Source organism: Myotis myotis, unplaced genomic scaffold, assembly GCF_014108235.1.
Source record: "Myotis myotis isolate mMyoMyo1 unplaced genomic scaffold, mMyoMyo1.p scaffold_m19_p_45, whole genome shotgun sequence".
NCBI classification, from domain to species: Eukaryota; Metazoa; Chordata; class Mammalia; order Chiroptera; family Vespertilionidae; genus Myotis; species Myotis myotis.
This window is the reverse complement of record NW_023416352.1, coordinates 122,852-143,099: the sequence shown is the minus strand read 5'-3', so window position 1 is coordinate 143,099 and position 20,248 is coordinate 122,852. Positions and strand designations below refer to the sequence as shown.

Genomic DNA, 20,248 nt, shown 5'->3' with positions numbered 1-20,248 from the left:
TGGCTGGTGTGCCTGGTGTGCGGGAGCCTGGGTTTCGGGCGGGGCTCCCTGAGCCGGCCCTAAACTCTCCGAAACAACGGGGCTTCTGCTGGCATCTGCTTTCCCTTAGGAGCTGGGACGGGCATGTTCCGGGCAGGGGGTGCTGACTGGGGACCTGCCCCCAATAAAACCCTGGGCGCCGCGCCTCTGACGAGCTTCCTGGCCCCTCTCTCTGCTGGGGGATGCGCGTGCCCCTGTGGCTGCCCGGGGAGAGGGGTCTGGAAGGCGGGCTGATTCCCTGGCTAACTGTGCGGTGTCCTTCCGCCGTGATGAACCAGGGCGTGAGCGTGACTGTGTGCCCAGGCCTGTGAGTCCTCCGAGTGGGTCACCGAACCCGGAGATGGTGCTGGGGACCCCGACCCACCGCCCCCCAGCGGGGCTGTGCCCGCCGCCGTCCCCTAAACGCAGCGGGAGCCCCTCCCCTCCTCCCTCCACGTGGAGATGCCCTCTCTGTCCTTTCCTGAGGTTCTGTGATCCTTCCCTTTCCACTGAGGGGGAGACTGAGGCACGGTTTCTGCGCAGCGGGGAGCCAGGGCTTCCTGTGCGTGTAGACAGATGCCAGTTCCCTGGAAGCGGTGAGATCCCCAGTGCCTCCCTCCGGGCCGCCCGCCCGCAGCCCCCAGGCCCCCAGGCCGGGAAGGATACAGGTCTCGATGTTGGCGCCCACGATGTACCCGGCGACGTCGAAGTTGATGCGGATGAACTTGCCCTGGGAGGTAAGCACGTGGGGGCTTAGCTGAGGGTCTGAAGAGCAGCCCTCGCGCACACTCACCCCTCCCGGAGCCAGGCCTGCCTCTTGTCCTTCTCTCCCTGCACCTGAACCCCGCCCCAATCATGGGGTCTCAGTGGGGGCTCCCTGGGGAATCCAAGGTCCAGGCCCCTTGACTTCTTTCCTCGGGACCCAGGCCCCCAGCCCCTCCCCCTTCGGCCGACTCACACATCTTGCCCCCCCACCCCTGCCCCCCCTCTTCATGCCCAGCTGCTGTTTGGCGCCAGGCATCCAGGCAGCGCGCTCCCTGCACTCACAAATCGGGAGGAGTTGTCATTCTTCACCGTCTTGGCGTTGCCGAAGGCCTCCAGGATGGGGTTGGCCTGAAGAAGCTGCCGCTCCAGCTCACCCTGGGAGGGGGGCACCTCAGTGAGAAGGGGGCAGGAGATGGGGGTCTGTGCTGCAGCTGACCGAATTGGGGGGGGGGGGGGCGGCCTTTTGTGTGTCTGGGTGTGTGCCCACCTCCCTGCATCCGGGTGGTGCTGTCAGTCTACCGTGAAGGGAACTAGCAACCATCTCCAAGACATATTGTTGAGTGGAAACAAAGCAAACAAAACAAAACAAAACCCTGCAGGACAGTACCTACAATGTAATCCCACTGATAAAAAAACAACCACACAACAAATTGAGCCCTAGCTGGTTTGGCTCAGTGGATAGAGTGTCGGCCTGTGGACTAAAGGGTCCCAGGTTCGATTCCGGCCAAGGACACATGCCTGGGTTGCCGGCTCGATCCCGCCCCAAGTAGGGGGCAGGCAGGAGGCAGCCAATGAATGATTCTCTCTCATCATTGGTGTTTCTATCTCTCTATCCCTCTCCCTTCCTCTCTGAAATCAATAAAATAAAAAAAAGAATAAATAAATAAATTGAGGGGAAAAAACCCCACCCAAAACAAGACTCCTGATTCTACAGGTATGTATATATGTTTGTAAACATTTAGAGAAAGGTCTGCAAGGATACACACCAAACTGTCAACAGTGTAAGCCACTCCAAGGAAGAGGCACTGACAGGAAGAAAGGAATTCTACTTGATCTGCTTTTGCTGTTGTTACAGGGAATATGTACGCATGCATTACTTGTGAAATGATTGAGGAAAAATCTATACCATCTGTACATAAAGTGCCTCCAACTGGCACATTGTAGGCATTCAAGAAACGGCAGTTTCCTTCCCTGTGGGTGGGGGCTCTGACTCTGAACTTCCCCACAGCCATCTTGGTGTCAGAGCCAGGAACATAGTAGGTGCTCAATAAATGGCAATTTTCTTTTCCTCCTTCCTAGCCAGGCTCTCTAGGGCGTGGCCTATTCCTTTAATTTCCCTGAGAGCCCTCAGAGACCAGCCTGAGCCGAGGGCCTGTACATGGCAGTGTGTGTCTCTGGGTTGTGTGAATTCATGGTGTCGAAGGGCCCCATCTACAAACATTTAGCAGATCAGCAATAAATGGTACTTTTGGTCTCTGAGTTATTTCATGTTGATATTTGTGGCCAGTCTGCACACACCGTAGAGCTAATATAAGTAGCAATTCAGACTGGGTCTGTACACACAGTAGGACCACATTAAATGACAGCACGGGCCCTAGATGTGTGTACACAGTGGGAGCGGGGGGCGGTGTGTACATAGCAGGGTTGCATTAAGTGACAGTGCAGGGCCTGGTGTGCACCTAGTAGGACCACCATAAGCAGCAGTGTGACTCCCTGGCAGGTATAACCGTCAATGCCTTGGGCCCTGTGTGTCAGGAAGACTGTAGTTTGGGGTGACCTGGGTGGCATTAGGACTCGAGGTGATTCCCTGCTACTCACATAAGACATGGTGCCGGTGGAGGCCTGAGGAAGTCACGGGACACGAGACACGGACCGGGACATGGATCAGGACACGGCACATGAAACGTGGACAGACACACAAGTGAGCTGGTGGTCTCAGGCAGTGGGCAGGGCAGGAGAGCGACAAGGGGAAACTGGGCGTGTGGAGCCGGGTGGCCTGGGGGGACCACATGCCTGGGTCTGAATCCACTGTAGCCCTTGCTGGGTGTGTGACCTCCGAAAGCCACTCCTCCAGCCCTTTCTTCGGTTTCTCATTTTGACACAGGGAAACAACACCCGACCCACGTCCCTGGAGCGTTAAATTAATGTGAGCACAGGGACAAGCGCTATATAAATGCCCGCTTATAAAGCCAACAAGGGCACTGCAGGTATCTAAATTAGGCCTGACACATAGTGGGTGCTCAGGAATGTAAGCACCTACTATGTGCCCGATACTGTTCCAAAGGCCAGCAACTGGCCCTTGCATTTCTTTTCCACCTGCATGGCTCCCAGCAATCTATTAGGCACACAGGAGGTGCTCAAGCAGCATGGGAAGCCAGGAGAAGACCCACAACGATGGCCCCCCTGAGGAAGATAGGGAATTATGGGAGAAGCCGAGCCTGAGATGGAGGGGGCACTGCAGGTGGCAGGCCCTAGAGCAGGGCACTTACCGGTACGCCCGGCTCCTTCCTGCCCTTTGGTGACGATGCCACGTGGGCGAGGTACTGGATGACCTTCTTGGTGTTTTCTGTCTTCCCGGCTCCGGACTCCCCACTGTGGGGGGAACAAGGGGAAGCAAGAGGGGTCCGCAATGAGTCCACTCCAAGGAGAGCCACACCCAGCTGGGACCACCTCCACCAGGAAGCCCTCAGGACTACTCACGTGCAGAGAATGGACTGATCCTCACGATCTATAGGGGAGAGAGGAGAACATGTCACTTGGGAGGGTCTCTCCTGCAGGAACCCGGCCCCTTATGCTGGCCACTCCCTATTCAAAATAATTCCTGGAGGATAAGGGAAGGCTTGGGTTTTGATGTGGGACACCCTGGATTCTAATACCACACCCAACTCTTGCTTTCTGTGTGTCCCTGGAAAAGCAGCTGTCCCTCTCTGAGCCTCAGTTTTCTCACCTGAGGAGACAATAAACTCCAACTGAATAGCGTGGCATTCATCCATCAAACATCAATTTGAGCCCCTACCCTGTGCCATGTGAGATCCAAAGACATGAGAGGGGCATCCTGGACCCCAGGGAGGCTAGAGTCGGGGAGCTTGGGTTCAAATCCTATCTCAGCCACCAGTGGGGGCAAGGACTGTGCCTCATTTTCCCCACCTGGAAGCCAGGGAGATGAGCTCACCTGCTTCATGGGGTTGCTATGAGGTTAAACGTGCTAATCCATGAAAAGTGCTTGGCGTGAAGTAGGCACTCACCCTTACTTTATTGTACATTTATCCCTAAGGTATAATAATAAGTGGGATATAATAAGAGCTGAAAATTATACAAATAAATGTATAACAAATTAGACTATGGAAACAAGTGTCACCAAGGGTGAAGGATGAATGTATAATGTGAATATAAAAACGTGACATCTAAACACGTTCTACTGCATGAAACAGGCGCATTCTAGATCGTCCATTACACCCGCCGCCTGCTTCAGGGTCTGCAGAAGGAGCCTGGGGGGTCTCATTCAACACTGTCTGCTGAGCCTCCCCCCGGTTTCTGACTCAGCAGGTGCTGCTGCTGCTGCTGCTGGTGACACGGCACGCTGAGAGCCGCTGCGTGCTACGACATAAATATATCATTATAATACACCCTAGACACATAGCATTTATTAAATGATATAAGTATAATACATACAATACACATATACTGCTGCATACTCTTCTATGTCATATGATTGAAAGGTATACATTTTAAAATATTTAATATGTATCTTAATACATACAAAATATTTATTAAAATACTGGTAGATGATAGCTCTGGCTGGTGTTGCTCAATAGTTAGAGCGTCAGCCCACGCACCAAAGCGTTGTAGGTTCAATTCCTGGATAAGGCCTTGTATCTGGGTTACAGGTTTGATCCTGGCCCTGGTCAGGGTGCATGGGAAGCACCAGTCAATGTGCCTCTCTCACATCAATGTCTCTCTCTCTCTCTCCCTCCCTCCCTCCCTTCCACTCTCTCTCTCAAAATCAATGGAAAAAGAATCCTCGAGTGAGGATTAACAAAAAATAAAATAAAATAGGTGATGTATAGTAAATAAGGAATGAGCACATTGTGTGTGGGCCGTGTAATTTCGCCAGGACTGATTCACACTGTCGTGGGACGAACGGCGGCCCCTTTAACAGACACCCCCGTGCAGTGCACAACCTGCCCAGCGGTCCGGCAACCCCATCTGCCCATCACGTAAGGGGCTGCTCTCCACCCATGTCCATGCAGATCCCACCAGCAGCAGAGACGGTGAGCGGAGGAGCGCTCTGAGAATCACTGTCTCAAGAGACATTTTGGCAGAACCCTGGCCCACGTGACTCCCAAACGGTGCTTGTTGCGAGAAGGGGTGGCCACGGAGGCCGGTGAAAACGGGGCCTGTCGGCGGGACTCGGAGGCCCGCCCCCCGCTGTGTCTCCTCCTGCCCCCCAAGAAGCCGCAGAGGCTGAGATCCCGCGCCCGGCCCACACTCACCCTGGAGCATGCTGCGGTAGGCCCCCTCCGTCACCGCGTACACGTGGGGCGGCACTTCGTGGCGCTTCTTGCCCCGGTACATCTCCACAATCGCCTCCGTGTAGATGGGGAGCTGCTTGTACGGGTTGATGACCACACAGAACAGGCCCGAGTACGTCTGCAGCGGACGAGAAGGAAGAGGACTCAGCTTCTGCCCGCCGCCCGGCCCGGGGGCAGCGCGGGGCCGCACGGACAGCCGGGGGGCGTGCTGCACACTGCAGGACATCTGTCAAAGGGGCTGCCATTCACAGTGACAATGTCAATTTTTTAAAAAAATATATTTTATTGATTTTTTTACAGAGAGGAAGGGAGAGGGATAGAAAGTTAGAAACATCGATGAGAGAGAAACATCGATCAGCTGCCTCCTGCATACCCGCTACTGGGATGTGCCCCGCAACCCAGGCACATGCCCTTGACCGGAATCGAACCTGGGACCCTTCAGTCCGCAGGCCGACGCTCTATCCACTGAGCCAAACCAGCCAGGGAAATGTCAAATTTTTTAAAAATATTTTTTATTGCCCTAACCGGTTTGGCTCAGTGGATAGAGCGTCAGCCTGCGGACTGAAGGGTCCCAGGTTCGATTCCGGTCAAGGGCGTGTACCTTGGTTGCGGGCATATCCCAGTAGCAGGTGTGCAGGAGGCAGCTGATTGATGTTTCTCTCTCTTCGATGTTTCTAACTCTCTATGCCTCACCCTTCTTCTCTGTAAAAATCAATAAAATATATAAAAAAAATATTTTTTTTATTGATTTATTAATTTTTTTGAGAGAGAGAAGGAAGGGGAGGGAGAGAGAGATAGAAACATCAATGAGAGAGAACCATCCATCGGCTGCCTCCTGCACGCCCCTGACTGGGGACCGAGCCCACCACCCTGGCATGTGCCCTGACGGGGAATCGAACCAGTGACCTCTGGGCGCATGAGCTGATGCTCAACTACCGAGCCACACCCGCCGGGCAATGCCGGCTTTGAACATCTGTTACAAACATCGTCAGGCGGCCGGTGGGAAAGAATCTTTCCAAATTGCACGGAGGGGCTGCATGGGCAAGGATTCCCCCAGAGAGGAGGTGGGCTTTGCAGCCGGCCAGCCGTGGGCCACAGCCTGTCGCTGCCTGGACTCACGCCTGAAAGGGCCCCGTGCAGACTCCTCTGCCGCAGCATTCTTCGCACGGCAACGACCTGGGTACGTGTCCGTACATGGCTCTATGACGCTCTCGGCGAACGGGGATGGAGTGATCTCGGAAACATTATCAAGGGACAGGAAAACAGGCGGGAGTGTTAGCATGGCACGGGGGGGGGGGGGGGGGGGGGGGGGCAGGATGTTTGTGTGTATGTGCCTGAATACACACATATCTGGGAAAGGGTGATCACAATCTCAGCCTCGACTGAAACGTATTCTGCGGTTTCTATTAATACAGACTCATGGGTCTTGCTTACACGAATTAGATTATATAACCAAAGAAGTGTTACCTATGATTAAATGCAAATTTATAATGTGAACATGAAAACGTGACCTCTCAATATGTTGCTGCCTAGCCCGGCCAGCGTGGCTCAGTGGTTAAGCATCGACCTATGAACCAGGAGGTCACGGTTCAATTCCCGGTCAGGGCACAAGCCGGGGTTGAAGACTCGATCCCCAATGTGGGGCGTGCACGAGGCAGCCGATCAATGATTCTCATCACTGATGTTTCTCTCCCTCCCTCTCCCTTCCTCTCTGAAATCAATAAAAAAAAATTTTAAAAATAATAAGTATGTTGCTGCATAAAACAGGTATAGTGTAGATTGTCTATTATACTCAAACTTGGGGTTCACTCTTATTGGAGGAAATGCTAGAATTCAGGATCCAGGTGCATGGAAATTAAGATGTAATCTTTTTTAATTTTTTTTTTTTTTTTTGGCATTCATGTTCACAGATTTCCTGAATTCGTGCGCACACCCATTGGGCCTGGATTCGGGACCCTGGGGTGGTTTGAGAACTGCTTCAGCTCCCTCTGGGCACCGGGTAGACAACAGGCACTCAGGACTGATAGAGGTAGTTAGACAACGAGAGAGCTAGCTAGTTACCTGGCTACACCAACCCAGAGAGCTAACTAGCTGAGTTAGCCAGAAAATTAGCTGCTTAGTGGCTTAGCTAGTTAACTACTAAACCAGTTAGCCACTTAGCCAGCTAAGCAGCTAGTTAGCTGGCTGGCCGGTTACTTAGTTGGTTAGTAACAGGGCTGCTTTCAACTCCCTGACAGCTTGTGCTGCTCCAGCAGCGCAGGGTGTGGCCACCACAAGCTGCCCGGCTCCCAGGTGCCAGGCTTTTCACGGGCAGAGGGTGGGTGGCCAGCCAGGAGCAGAGCAACCGGTTTGCTGGGTGCTCGGGAGCTCCGGGCTCTCCGAGGGCGGGGCGGCCGGACCACATTCCCTGGGAGGGTATCTCATGGCTGCTGGCGCCCCGGCCCCCACTCCTGGCTGGCGGACGAACCCACTCCCCACGCCACCCTCCCACCCCAGCCCCATCCTGCCAGCCACACCTTGTCGCCTGGGTGACACCTCAACAGGAACCTGAGCCGGCTGCCAAGGCCAGGGCTAAAGGGCAGAGGCTGCTGCGCCCAGAGAGCACGAGGGGAAAGCTGTCCGGAAGGGTCTGGAGTGGCTGTCCCAGCACTGGGGGCCCTGAAGGCAGCCCCGAGGGGGCCCAACTCCCGCCTCCACCTCTTCTCAGCCTGAGACTCTCCCCAGTCTCGGTTTCCTCCTTGAGAAACCGGGGGTGACACTCCCCACTTCATTACAGAGTCTGCAGGGATTAAGGGAGATAATGAATAAAAACCAGCCAGCCCAAGGCGGGGCCCATAAAGGCACTCACACTATTACCCTGGGACGCTCTTACCCATCCACCTGGGAGCTAGGAGCTCCCTCGGCCCCGGGGGTGTCTAGCTGTGTGACTTCACACAAGGGGTGTGCCCTCGCTGAGCCTCAGTCTCCACTCCTGGAAAATGGGGCTTTTCACACCACCACCTAGTCCTAGAAGGACTCTAAAAGTAAAGGCCCAGCCCTAGCTGGTGTGGGTCAGTGGATAAAGCATAGGCCTGCGGACTGAAGGGTCCCGGGTTCCATTCCGGTCAAGGTTGCGGGCTGGATCCCCGGTAGGGGGTGTGCAGGAGGCAGCCGATCAATGATTCTCTCACATCATTGATGTTTCTATCTCTTTCTCCCTCTCCCTTCCTCTCTGAAATCCATAAAAATATATTAAATAAATACATACATAAAAGTGAAGGCCCACAATGCACCTCCCGGTGTCCCACAGAGCAGGGAGCACCAGGAGTGTTCAACAGACAGGTGCCCTCCCTGCCCCAAGCGTCCCAGTCAAGGACAGTGACCCTGAGTGACTCTTAGAGGCAGAAACCGGATTTCTGGGGCCCCAGAAGCCCTACTTTCCACTGGGAAACACTACCTCCCCATCACCAGTGGCCTGTCAGCAGATATGTATTAAGCAAGGCCTGGGCTTAACAAGCAGGCCACAGTTTGCACTGCACTTCTTTTTTTTAATTAAAAAAATTTTTTTTAAACTGATTTCAGAGAGGTAAGGAGAGGGAGAGAGAGATAGAAACATGAATGATGAAAGAGAATCATTGATCAGCTGCCTCCTGCACGCCCCACACGGGGGATAGAGCCTGCAACCCGGGCATGTGCCCTGACCGGGAATTGAACCGTGACCTCCAGGTTCATAGGACGACGCTCAACCACTGAGCCACGCCGGCCGGGCACACCGCACTGCTGACATCCAGCTAACATCCACCTTGCCCTTACTGAGTCTCATTTTCTCCTCAAATGGGGCCGGGAACAGTGCTCCCGTATAGGGATGCTGGGAGCCACCCACGAATTCATGTTGCACACACAGAGCCGAGGATGGGCCCCAGAACACCAAATGTGCATGATACGTTAGCTGTTAACTTCTGCTGGGCCAAGGGCTTCTCCTCCAAGCTGTGGGAGGAGGAGGGAGAATCCCTACCTCACAGCCTTATGTAGAGAGGGGTCAACAAGAGCATACGGGAAGGAAGTTTACAACAGCACCCAATGGGAAACCAGGCGCTCACGAAGTGTGAGTGATACGATTAAGGCTCAATTCACTTCCCATCTGGGCTTCTGGAACCTTTCGCTTCACTTCCCCTCGTCAGGCCCCAGCTCTCTGGTTCCTGGGCCACAATCGTAGCTCAGGCCTCACCATTTGTTTTCCCCTGAACTTCCCCAATGGTCTTCCTACTGCAGTAGACAGGACGTGGTGTTTGGAGTCAGATGACCTGGGTTCAAGTCCCAGTTTAGCCCGTTACTAGCTCTGGGGCTTCGTCCACGTCCTGGCCCCTCTCTAAAGCTCAATTTCCCCACCGGAAGAATGGGGGTGCCAGCAGATACCTTACCAGGCTACTGAGAGAGTTCAGAGTATTAAGAGGCAAAGGTGGCCCAGGCCGGTGCCTCTAAGTGGTTAGGACGTTGGCCTGAGCACCGAAGGGTCCAGGGTCCAATTCCCAGTCAGGGGCATGTACCTGGGTTGCAGGTTAGATCCCCAGCCCTGGTCTGGCATGTGCAGGAGGCAACCAATCGCAATGTGTCTCTCACATCCGTGTATCTCCCTCCCTCCCTCCTTCCACTCTATCTAAAATCAATGGAAAAATATCCTCGGGTGAGGATTAACAACAAAAAGAGGCAAAGGGTGGCTGGGTGTTGTGGGTGTCTCTCCGATCTCCCTGCCTTTGGTGAGCAGGGCAGTGGCTGGGGCAGAGGCCCCCTTCCCAGGGCCTACAAAGGCGCGTGAGGAATCGGAAGAGGCCAGTGCAGCCTGGGGAAGGTGCCAACCCCATCCAGGGTCAGAGAGCCCCCAATTCAAATCCACATCTGCCACCACAAGCTGAGGGGCCCTGAGCCAACCACTGGCCCCTCCCAGCCTCGGTCTCCTCCTTCCCAATCAGGAGTCAAAACTCATAAAAATATCTAATCTTGCCCGGCTGGCATGGCTCAGTGATTGAGCATTGACCTATGAACCAAGAGACCACGGTTCGATTCCCGGTCAGGGCACATGCCCAGGTTGTGGGCTCAATCCCTAGTGCGGGGTTTGCAGGAGGCAGCTGATCAATGATTCTCTCTCATCATTGATGTTTCTGTCTCTCTCTCCTTCTCCCTTCCTCTCTGAAATCGATAAAAATATATATAATTTTAAAAAATCAAATCTTGTGCTTTGTGACCTTAATAGGGTGGATATTGGAGCCGGTTTATTCATTTTCATATTTTTATATAACGCATCATTTATTGAAAAAAATGTATTATTCTCATTGAGTTTTTGTAGCTTTTTAAAAATATAAAACCAGCACTTTGCCTTTTAGGCTTTTAGCTAGGCATTTTTTAAAAATATATTTTTATTGATTTCAGAGAGGAAGAGAGGGAAGAGAGAGATAGAAACATCAATGATGAAAGGGAATCATTGATCGGCTGCCTCCTGCACACCCCCCACTGGAGACCGAGCTCGCGACCTGGGCATGTGCCCTTGACCAGAATCGAACCTGGGACCCTTGAGTCTGCAGGCTGACGCTCTATCCACTGAGCCAAACTGGCTAGGGCAGTGGTTCTCAACCTTCTGGCCCTTTAAATACAGTTCCTCATGTTGTGACCCAACCATAACATTATTTTCGTTGCTACTTCATAACTGTCATGTTGCTACTGTTCTGAATCGTCATGTAAACATCTGATACGCAGGATGGTCTTAGGTGACCCCTGTGAAAGGGTCATTCGACCGCCAAAGGGGTCGCGACCCACAGGCTGAGAACCGCTGGGCTAGGGCTTAGCTAGGCATTTTGATGATTTCTTCGGTGTGGCCACTTTAAATGAGCAAAGCAGTGAGACCCCAGCCCTCCAAGCTGGTGTTTGGAGAATTAACTCCGGGGCCAGCTGTCCGGGTTCAAATCCTGGCAGGACCCCATCATGTCTGTGTGACCCGGGACCCGAGACACTCAACATTCCTGAACATCAGGCGACAGAGGCGAGCTGATAACCCCCACACAGCCCTGGGAACAGTCCTCGGCACCGCGTAAGTGCTCGGTCAATATTTGCTAGCCACCCACCATGATTATTCTTCACTATTATTCTCGACATTCCTTGTCAGTCTCTCTAATCCTGTTTGCTCTGAACAACGCTCTGGCTGCCCTTTAAAACCGCCCTGGAAGCTTATTAAAAATGCCAAATACCCCGACACACCCCCCGAGAGCCTGGGTGTAATGGGTTGGAGCAGGACTCGGGTGTGGGTATGTAAAAAAATAAAAAATTCCCCAGGTGATCCTAATGTGAAGGCAGGGCTAGGAACCGCTGCCCTCGTTCGTCTGTTTGCTGTGAAGATTACATAACGTGAGACATGAAATGCTTTGTTAACAGAGACTGCCCTGACACAGTCCTCCTCGCTATGGCCGACCCTGTCTTTCAGTTTGTTTGTTTGTTTGCTAATCCTCATCTGAGGATAGTTTTTCCATTGATTTTTAAAAAAATATATTTTTAGCCCTAGACGGTTTGGCTCAGTGGATGACTCAAGGGTCCCAGGTTCGATTCCTCATCAAAGGCATGTACCTCTATTTCGGGCACACCCCCAGTAGGAGGTGTGCAGGAGGCAGCTGATCGATGTTTCTCTCTCATTGATGTTTCTAACTCTCTATCCCTCTCCCTTCCTCTCTGAAATCAATAAAATATATTTTTAAAAATATATATATATTATTGATTTCAGAGAGGAAGGGAGAGGAAGAGAGAGATAGAAACATCAATGATGAGAGAGAATCATTGATCGGCTGCCTCCCGCACACCCCCTATTGGGGATCGAGCCCGCAACCCCGGGCATGTGCCCTGACTGGGAATCGAACCCTGACCTCTTGGCTCATAGGTTGACACTCAAACACTGAGCCACGCCAGCTGGGCTCCATTGAATTTTAGAGAGAGTTGAAGGGAGAGAGAGGAAACATCGATGTGAGAGAGACACATCAGTGCATTGCTTCTTGCACGCACCCCAACAGGGGATCGAACCTACCACCCAGGTACGCCCCCTTGACTGGGAATCAAACCCTGGGCCTTTTGGTGCGCCAGGTGAGGCTCTAACCACTGAGCCACCTTGGGCAGGGCTCCTCGATCCCGTCTTCATCTCAGAGGCAACCTGGCAACATGGTAGAGCCTGGAACTGGACCACTCAGGTCCACCGTGTCCAACTGGGTAACCTTGGTCAAGGAACTTGATCTTTCTGTGCTTCAGTTTCTTTATCTATAAATGCTTTATAACTGTGAAGACGTATTAAGACAATATGCATGTTTTCATGTAAGCTGTGTGTGTTCATCAGTTTTTATCTCCTCAAAGTAATGTATTATGTCATTACAATCTGCTACCCTAATTTTTTTTCAGCTACCCCCATGCGATAATATATTTAGGGGGCCTCATAGATGCTTAATAAATGATAGTTTATGCCCAGCCAGTGATGCTTAGTGGTTGAGTGTCGACCCATGAACCTAGGGATTCTGGTTCCATTCCCCGGCGTGGGCTTGCAGGAGGCAGCCAATCGACAATTCTCTCTCATCATTGATATTTTATTTTATTTTTTTTAAAAAATGTATTTTATTGACTTTAGAGAGGAAGGGAGAGGGGGAGAGAGATAGAAACATCAATGATGAGAGAGAATCATCGACTGGCTGTCTCCTGCATACCCCCTCCTGGGGATCAAGCCTGCAACCCAGGCATGTGCCCTTGGCCGGAATCGAACCTGGGACCCTTCAGTCCACAGGCCAACGCTCTATCCATTGAGCCAAACCAGTTAGGGCTCATCATTGATATTTCTATCACTCCCTCTCTCTTCCTAAATAAATAAATAAATAAATTTTAGCTGTATTGTATTAAATTTCTCTGGGCCTCGGTCTCCTTTTAGATAAAATGGGGACGATAACAGACTCTATCCGTGTGAGGAAAAGGAGATGAATTCATGTATGGCAGGCACTTAGTATTTTTCCATACTCAGTGGTTCTCCTTATCATTACAGACCCACTTCCCTTTCTCGGAGCACACTGGGTGCCCACTCCAGGGGAGAATTCAGAATTCTTTCTACTTTAGGGAAATATCCCGGGGCAATATCCCGGGGCACCCCCACTGGGGTCCGAGGCAGTCCTGGTAACCCCAATAATTTATAATTTGGCAACTAAGGTTGGGCATGGTCACAGGGCGTGGCATAAAGATTATGAACAGCCAGCCCCACGTTCATTCACGGCAGGGCGCTGCCGCCAGCTCCCGCCCCAGCCATGCGCCGCGGGGCAGGGGCACTCACGTAGATGAGGCCGGAGTAGTAGCGCTCGCGGAGGTTGTGCAGCACCGAGGCCTCGTTGAGGCAGGTCAGCTCGGCCATGTCCTCGGCTTTGCTGAACTTGGGCGGGTTCATGCGCTGGACCTGGTCCCGCGGCAGCCGCAGCCGCCGGCCGCTCTCCGCCAGCTCCACCTCGGCCTCTTCCTCGCCCTCATCTCGCAGCACCGCCGCCTCGAACCCGTGCAGCTCCGAAGGCACCCACACCAGGCGCCGCGCGGTCCACTCCGGGGAGGTGGCCAAGCCCCCAGACCCGACACCCAAGCTTGGCCCCTGGGCTGTGAACAGGTAGGGCTGGGCCGCCTCGGGCACCGGGCCCGTCCTGGGGGGCGCCTTCCGCCCGGGCACCGTCATGGTCACTGCTGCCATGGTCTGCAGGGGAAGAGAAGAGGATGGAGGTCATATGGGGCTCCAACCCCCCTTAAGTCTCCCCCCAGGCAGTCCCCACTGTCTTTCTTCACCGGACCTCTTTTTATACTTCCGTAAAATGGGTCCACAGAACTCTTAGTTCATTTATTCACCTCTTCATTCATTCATTCATTCATTCATTCATTCATTCATTCATTCATTCATTCATTCATTCATTCATTCATGTATTCAATAACTATAGAATAAGTCAGCCTGTGAGCCAGACACTGTTCAAGACTCTGGTCATGTGGCAACGAACATGCCAGAAAAAGACCCCTGACTTTACATTCTAGCCCTGAGCTGTCCAATACGAAGCCACCGCACCATGTGGCCACTGGGCACATGAAATGCGGCAAGTGGGACTGAGGAAATAAATTTTTAATTGTATTCAACTTTAATTAAATTTAAATATAAATAGCCCCATGTGGCTACAGGGCACTTGAAAGGGAGAATCCAAACGGAGATGGGGTTATAAGAATATACCATATACACCAGAGTCCTAGCTGATGACACACTGCAATAATATTCTGGACATATTGAGCTTTAAAAAATATATCTTTAACATTAGTTTTTACTTAAAAAAAAATTCCTCACCCAAGCCCTGGCCCATGTGACTCAGTGGTTACCAGAGGGTCCTGGGTTCGATTCCCAGTCAAGGGCACGTACTTGGGTTGCAGGTCCAATCCCCACCCCCAGTCGAGGTGGGATTGGAACTCAACCAATCGGTGTGTCTCAGTCACATTGATGCTTCTCTCTCTCCCTCTCTCTCCCCCTCCCGGCTCCCTTCCACTCTCTCTAAAAATCAGTGGGGGGGGGGGGATCCTCCCCCAAGATATGTTTATTGATTTTAGAGAGAGGAAAGGAGATAGGAAGAGAAAGACAGAGAGAGAGAGAGAGAGAGAGAGAGAGAGAGAGAGAGAGAGAGAGAGAGAGAAACATTGATCGGTTGAACCCCAAACCTGGGTATGTCTTCTGACCGGGAATAGAACCTGCCACTTCTCAGTGTACAGGACAATACCTCAACCAACTGAACCGCCTGGTCAGGGCTAACATTAATTTTTAGTTTTAAAAAAAGTTTAATGATGCTACTAGAAAATTTTAAATTATACATTTGGCTTGCATTATGTTTCTATTGAATGATGCTGCTGCAATCCCAGGAGACAGATAAAAAGATAAATAATTATATAGTATGTTAAATAATGAGAAATGCCCAGGGGGAAATAAGGCAGGGAACGGTGGATGCTAGGATTGAGAGGTGCTGCAGTTTTTAATTGGAAGAGAGGCCGGGGCAGGTCTCTCTGATGTGGCATTTGAACATAGACCTCAAGGGGAATGAAGGGAGCAAGTCATGGGAATGTCAGGAGGAAAGCATGCCAGGCTGGGAGAGCAGCCCATGCAAAGGCCCTGGGGCAGGAGTGGACCTGTATGTCTGGCATTGCGAGAGGCCAAGGAGGCTGGAGTCTAGTGATGGAGGGGGAGAGGGTGGTAGGTGAGGTAAGACTGGGGGAGAAGCGGGCCAGGGCAGGTCACGACGAAGAACTTGACCTCTTAGCTGGGAGCCCTGGAAGAGTGTCAATCTGATGTCTGTGTCTCAGGTACCCAGGCTACACCTCTGGTCTGCCCCATGCCTGCATAACAGACTCGAAACTCCACCTCAGTTAACAGCGCCTTCCTTCTCTGTACAATGGGGAGACCGGCCCCATTCATTCCCTAGGCCAGTGGCCGGCAAACTGCGGCTCGCGAGCCACACGCGGCTCTTTGGCCCCTTGAGTGTGGCTCTTCCACAAAATACCAGGCGCGGGCACGCACGTACAGTGCAGTTGAAACTTCGTGGCCCATGTGCAGAAGTCGGTATTTTGTGGAAGAGCCACACTCAAGGGGCCAAAGAGCCGCATGTGGCTCGCGAGCCGCAGTTTGCCGGCCACTGCCCTAGGCCAAGGAGTCTGGGGGCCCTGAGACCAGTCGGTGAAGCCTTGAGGAGCTCCTGGTGATCCGGGTCTAGTCTCAGACGGTCACAACCCAACTGAGCAATAAGGGAGGCACTGGACGCGCCAAAACGAGCTAGGTCCCTCGGCGCCCTCAGAGGGGCCACAGACCAGTAGTGAACAGAACACAACATTCGGGAACTAAGCACCATCAGCAAAAACACGCTCCCGTCACTCGATGCGCCCTCCTCCTGAAGAAGGAGCCTCTATTCCAATGGTTCTCAACCTTCCTAACGCCGCGACCCTTTCATACAGTTCCTCATGCTGTGGTGACCCCCAATGTCATTTGTTACAAATTGAACATAATTACAGCCTAGTGATTCATCACAAAAACAATATGTCATTATATATGTGTTTTCCGATGGTCTTAGGCGACCCCTGTGAAAGGGTCGTTCGACCCCCCAAGGGGTCGCGACCCACAGGTTGAGAACCGCTGCAGTCTATTCTTTTCCGCTGCCTCAGGCATCTGCATCGCCCTACCCCCCCCAGTCACAGGAACATTTGTCTCCCCCACCTTGGTGCTTCTGCCTCCGCCCTCCGGGGCACCGCCTCCAACATACCCCCGGAGAAGTCCCTTCGAACACCCAGCGCCTCTGGAGGCACCCCCAGATCTGGTCCCCCGTCAGGCTCTCTCCTCTTTCCTGCAGAGCCTTTGCCCCTGGCCCACTGCCTCCCAGGCCCTCGCCTCTCCTGCCCGCTCAGCACCCGCAGTCCCCGCCCACGGCTATGCTTGCTCCCGGAGCTCTGGGGCCTCAAACCCGGGCCCCCCCCCCACTCAAACAGGGTCCCACCACCAGCGGATGGCGTTTCTCCACCTCCCAGGCCCCAAATAGCAAAGGCTCAGCCCAGGCCTCCAGGGTGGCCCCGTTCCACCCGTGGCCCAGCCCATCCCTGGGACTTTACCCCCACCTTCACGCCACCCCGCCTCACCCACTTCCTCTCCAGCCCTCGGCCTTTGACCAGGAAGGGTTTGGGAGTTTTTGCAATGACCCAGGCCTGTATTTTCCGTCCCTAGAGCCAGAAGTCCAGGCTCCCGGCACCCTCGTCACCCAGGACCAAGAAATCTAAACCCTCAGCCCCCTCCTCCCTTAGCCCCAGGAGTCCAGGGCCCCTCACCTCACTACGGGGGGGGGGGGGCGGGCGGGAGGGGGGACAGAGGTGAGGATGCCTGGGGCTGATTCTGACAGCCTGGCCAGGCGTGGCTGCAGGCCTCAGCCCGAGCCCCTCTGGCAGCCCCACCTTCTTTTGCCAGCAGGAACGCCTCTGCCCGGGCTCATTACTGTCACCAGGGCAGGTGAAAGCACCTGCAACTGGGAGGGGCAGAGACTGCTGGGCTAGAAAAGGAAAAGGAGCCAGGGATCCGCCCCTGGGGCAAGGGTTGGGGCCCTTGGCATCCAGCCCTCTGACCTCAGCAGAATGCTAGTATTCAGGAGCCCCTCTTCCCCCAGACCCAGAAATCTGGGATCTCAGCCCCTCCTCCCTCAGACCCAGGGGTCCAGGCCGCCAGCCCCTCCTCCCTCAGACCCAGGGGTCCAGGCCCCCAGCACCTCCTCCCTCAGACCCAGGGTCCAGGCCCCCAGCCCCTCCTCCCTCAGACCCAGGGGTCCAGGCCCCCAGCCCCTCCTCCCTCAGACCCAGGGGTCCAGGCCCCCAGCCCCTCCTCCCTCAGCCCCAGGGGTCCAGGCCCCCAGCCCCTTCTCCCTCAGACCCAGGGGTCCAGGCCCCCAGCCCCTCCTCCCTCAGACCCAGGGGTCCAGGCCCCCAGCCCCTCCTCCCTCAGACCCAGGGGTCCAGGCCCCCAGCCCCTCCTCCCTCAGACCCAGGGGTCCAGGCCCCCAGCCCCACCTCCCTCAGACCCAGGAGTCCAGGCCCCCCACCCCCTTCCTCAAACCCAGGAGTCTAGGCCCCCAGCCCCCTTCTCCTTCAGACCCAGGAGTCCAGGCCCCCCACCCCCCTCCTCCGAACCAGGATTCCGGCACCCAACCCACATTTCCCTGAGACCCAAGCGTGCGATCGCCGCCCCCGCTTACCCCGCGGATCCTCGGCACTACCTGGGGGCGCCGGCCGGCCGGTGCGGGAAGCGGGAAGCGGGAAGATGGGGCGGGGGCGCGGGAATCCCGAGTCCCTTTCAGAGCTCTCAGGTGAGGCTCCCTCCGCGGTCCAGCGCGGGGCGGGGCCACGTCGCGTCACCAGGAGGGAGCCCGGCTCTGATGTCACCGGCACCTGCCCGGCTGGGGAAGGGGGCGGGTCCTGGAGCAGGGCCCAGGACCGGGGGTGGGGGGTGGGGGGGTGGGCGGCCGGGCGGCAGCGACGGCGCCAGCGGCCCCCTCCTTCCCGCGGGTAAAGGTCAGGCGCCCGCGGCGGAGAGGGCTGGCGACTCCAGGGTTCGAATCCCGCTCCAGCTTTTTGGGCCTCGACGTTCCTCTCAGTCAATTACGGCCAGAGAAATACATAAAAACGCTATGGGAGAAAGAGCCCAGCCCGGGGCTTCCATAAGCAATGCCTCGGGACCTCGCTTAATCTCTCTGAGCCTCGGTGTCCCCGGCCCTGGAAATGTGTCTGCAGAGGAGAAGCAGACGACAAAACCCAAGAAGACGACAAAACGTGGCTCCCTGTCCTGCGGAGCGGGTCTCCTCATGGGTGAAATGAGGGCTCCATAGGGGCCAGCGCACCTACTATGTGCCTGGTGCTTTCTGCTCTTAGAACAGCTCTCCGAGTTTCAACTCCGAGAATGATCTCAAAAAAAATTCTTTTTTAAATGAGATGGGGACCATGACCATCTCTACTTCTCCGATGGGGAAACCGAGGTAACGCGCTCAAGGTCAGACCGACAGGAGGAAGGAGAGTTGGGTTCAAGCCCAGGTCGTTTTCTGCCATTTTAATCTAAAGGGTTTGGGGAGGGGGGGGGGGGACGTGTAGTATTGGGTCCTCAAAGAGGCTCATTTTCTCCTCTCATTTGGTAACCCCCTCCAGCCGGCTCCCCGCGCCGCCCCCCCCCCTCCCGCAAGCCATAGGGCCCGCAGGCTTCCTCAGGGGACTACTGCGGGGTGGCGAAGGCTAAGGCACCCAGCACACGGTCGGCCTCCCAAGTGTTACCCTCAACGCCGGCCCCTTGCAGTCACCACCTCTGTCCAGCCTCGGTTTGCCCCTCTGTGAAATGGGTACACTCTAGCCCACTTGGAGTTATAACTAAGGGGCGTTATTTAGTTACAAGAAAATAAAAGCCAGCCCCCGTGCATGGTAGGTGCTTTTACAGATGTCTTTCCCCACCGCTCTGCCTCGGCCAGCCCCGACCCCGGTTTCGGGTCCGCAGTTTTTACAAGTGAAAACGGAGACACTGTCTTCTGGGGGCGGGCACTGCCGGCGATGACTCAGGTATTCAAGGGTTCCAGGTCCCAAAGCGAGCCTCAGTTTCCCCGTCTACGGAACAGGCCCGGGGCCGCCGGCGAGGACCCCCACCCGGCCGTGCACACAGTAGGAACTCGCGTTGGGGGGGAGGGAGGGGCGGGGAGAAGAGTCGCCCCGCGCCGCCGTCCCCCCCACCCCCCGCCGCAGTCCCGCAGAGCACAAGGTGAGTGTCCCCGTCGCCGCTCCTGCCCCGCCACTTGCCCAGGCCTCCGGGGCCCGTTCGCAGCCCCGAGGCCCAGCCTCCCGGGTCCAGCCCGACTCCGCCGCCGCCGGCGGGCAGTGAACCCCGGCCACTCACCGGCTTCCAGGGCCGTCCCGAGGCTTCGGCCTGAGGAGAAAGAGGGGCGGGCCCGTCAGGAAAGCCCCGCCCACACGAGCGCAGAAGAGGCCAATCGGAGCCCGCTGCGGCAGGCTACGGCCCCGCCCATGGGGGCGCCGCGCCACCCAATCAAGAGAAGCAGCTGGCGAGCGAAGCCAATCAGAAGTTTCCGGAGTGTGCCAGCCGTGGGAAAAGAACCGCGCCGGAGTTCGGAGTCTGGCGGCGCGGTTGTGGGCGGGACGCGAGGCCTGACGGGCAGCGCGTTAGACCAATGGCGAGGCGCGGGGGGCGGCTGGGGGCGGTAGGCCCAAGGGACCCGGGTGAATGGGTCGCTTTGTAAGGGAAGATGAATGGGGGCCTTTGTGAGGGCCCGCGTGGGGGGGCCGACTGGAGGCCGGAATGCCTGGGTCCCCGGGGAGCTGGCGGGCAGCAGAGACCGGAGAGAGAATTCACTTTTGTCGAA

At 55.1% G+C, this 20,248-nt stretch overlaps 1 protein-coding gene across 3 annotated transcripts in view; it reads right to left on the bottom strand.

Moving 5' to 3' along the window:
• MYH14 (myosin heavy chain 14) overlaps positions 1 to 19,813 on the bottom strand; it is an 83,064-nt gene extending 63,251 nt beyond the window's left edge. Inside the window, exons 1-8 of one of the 3 annotated variants that reach the window (XM_036307096.1) lie at positions 19,765 to 19,813; positions 13,633 to 14,037; positions 5,277 to 5,433; positions 3,484 to 3,511; positions 3,273 to 3,375; positions 2,602 to 2,625; positions 1,066 to 1,158; positions 685 to 748 (exon numbers count right to left, since the gene is read on the bottom strand). In XM_036307096.1, the coding sequence (XP_036162989.1) occupies positions 685 to 748; positions 1,066 to 1,158; positions 2,602 to 2,625; positions 3,273 to 3,375; positions 3,484 to 3,511; positions 5,277 to 5,433; positions 13,633 to 14,034 (871 nt within the window). In that variant the 5' untranslated portion in view covers positions 14,035 to 14,037; positions 19,765 to 19,813. Of the gene's footprint in view, positions 1 to 684; positions 749 to 1,065; positions 1,159 to 2,601; positions 2,626 to 3,272; positions 3,376 to 3,483; positions 3,512 to 5,276; positions 5,434 to 13,632; positions 14,038 to 18,088; positions 18,257 to 19,764 lie in introns of those variants that run through there. The other 2 variants (XM_036307094.1, XM_036307095.1) reach the window with 2 other exon arrangements.
• Between the last annotated feature and the right edge of the window lie 435 nt (positions 19,814 to 20,248).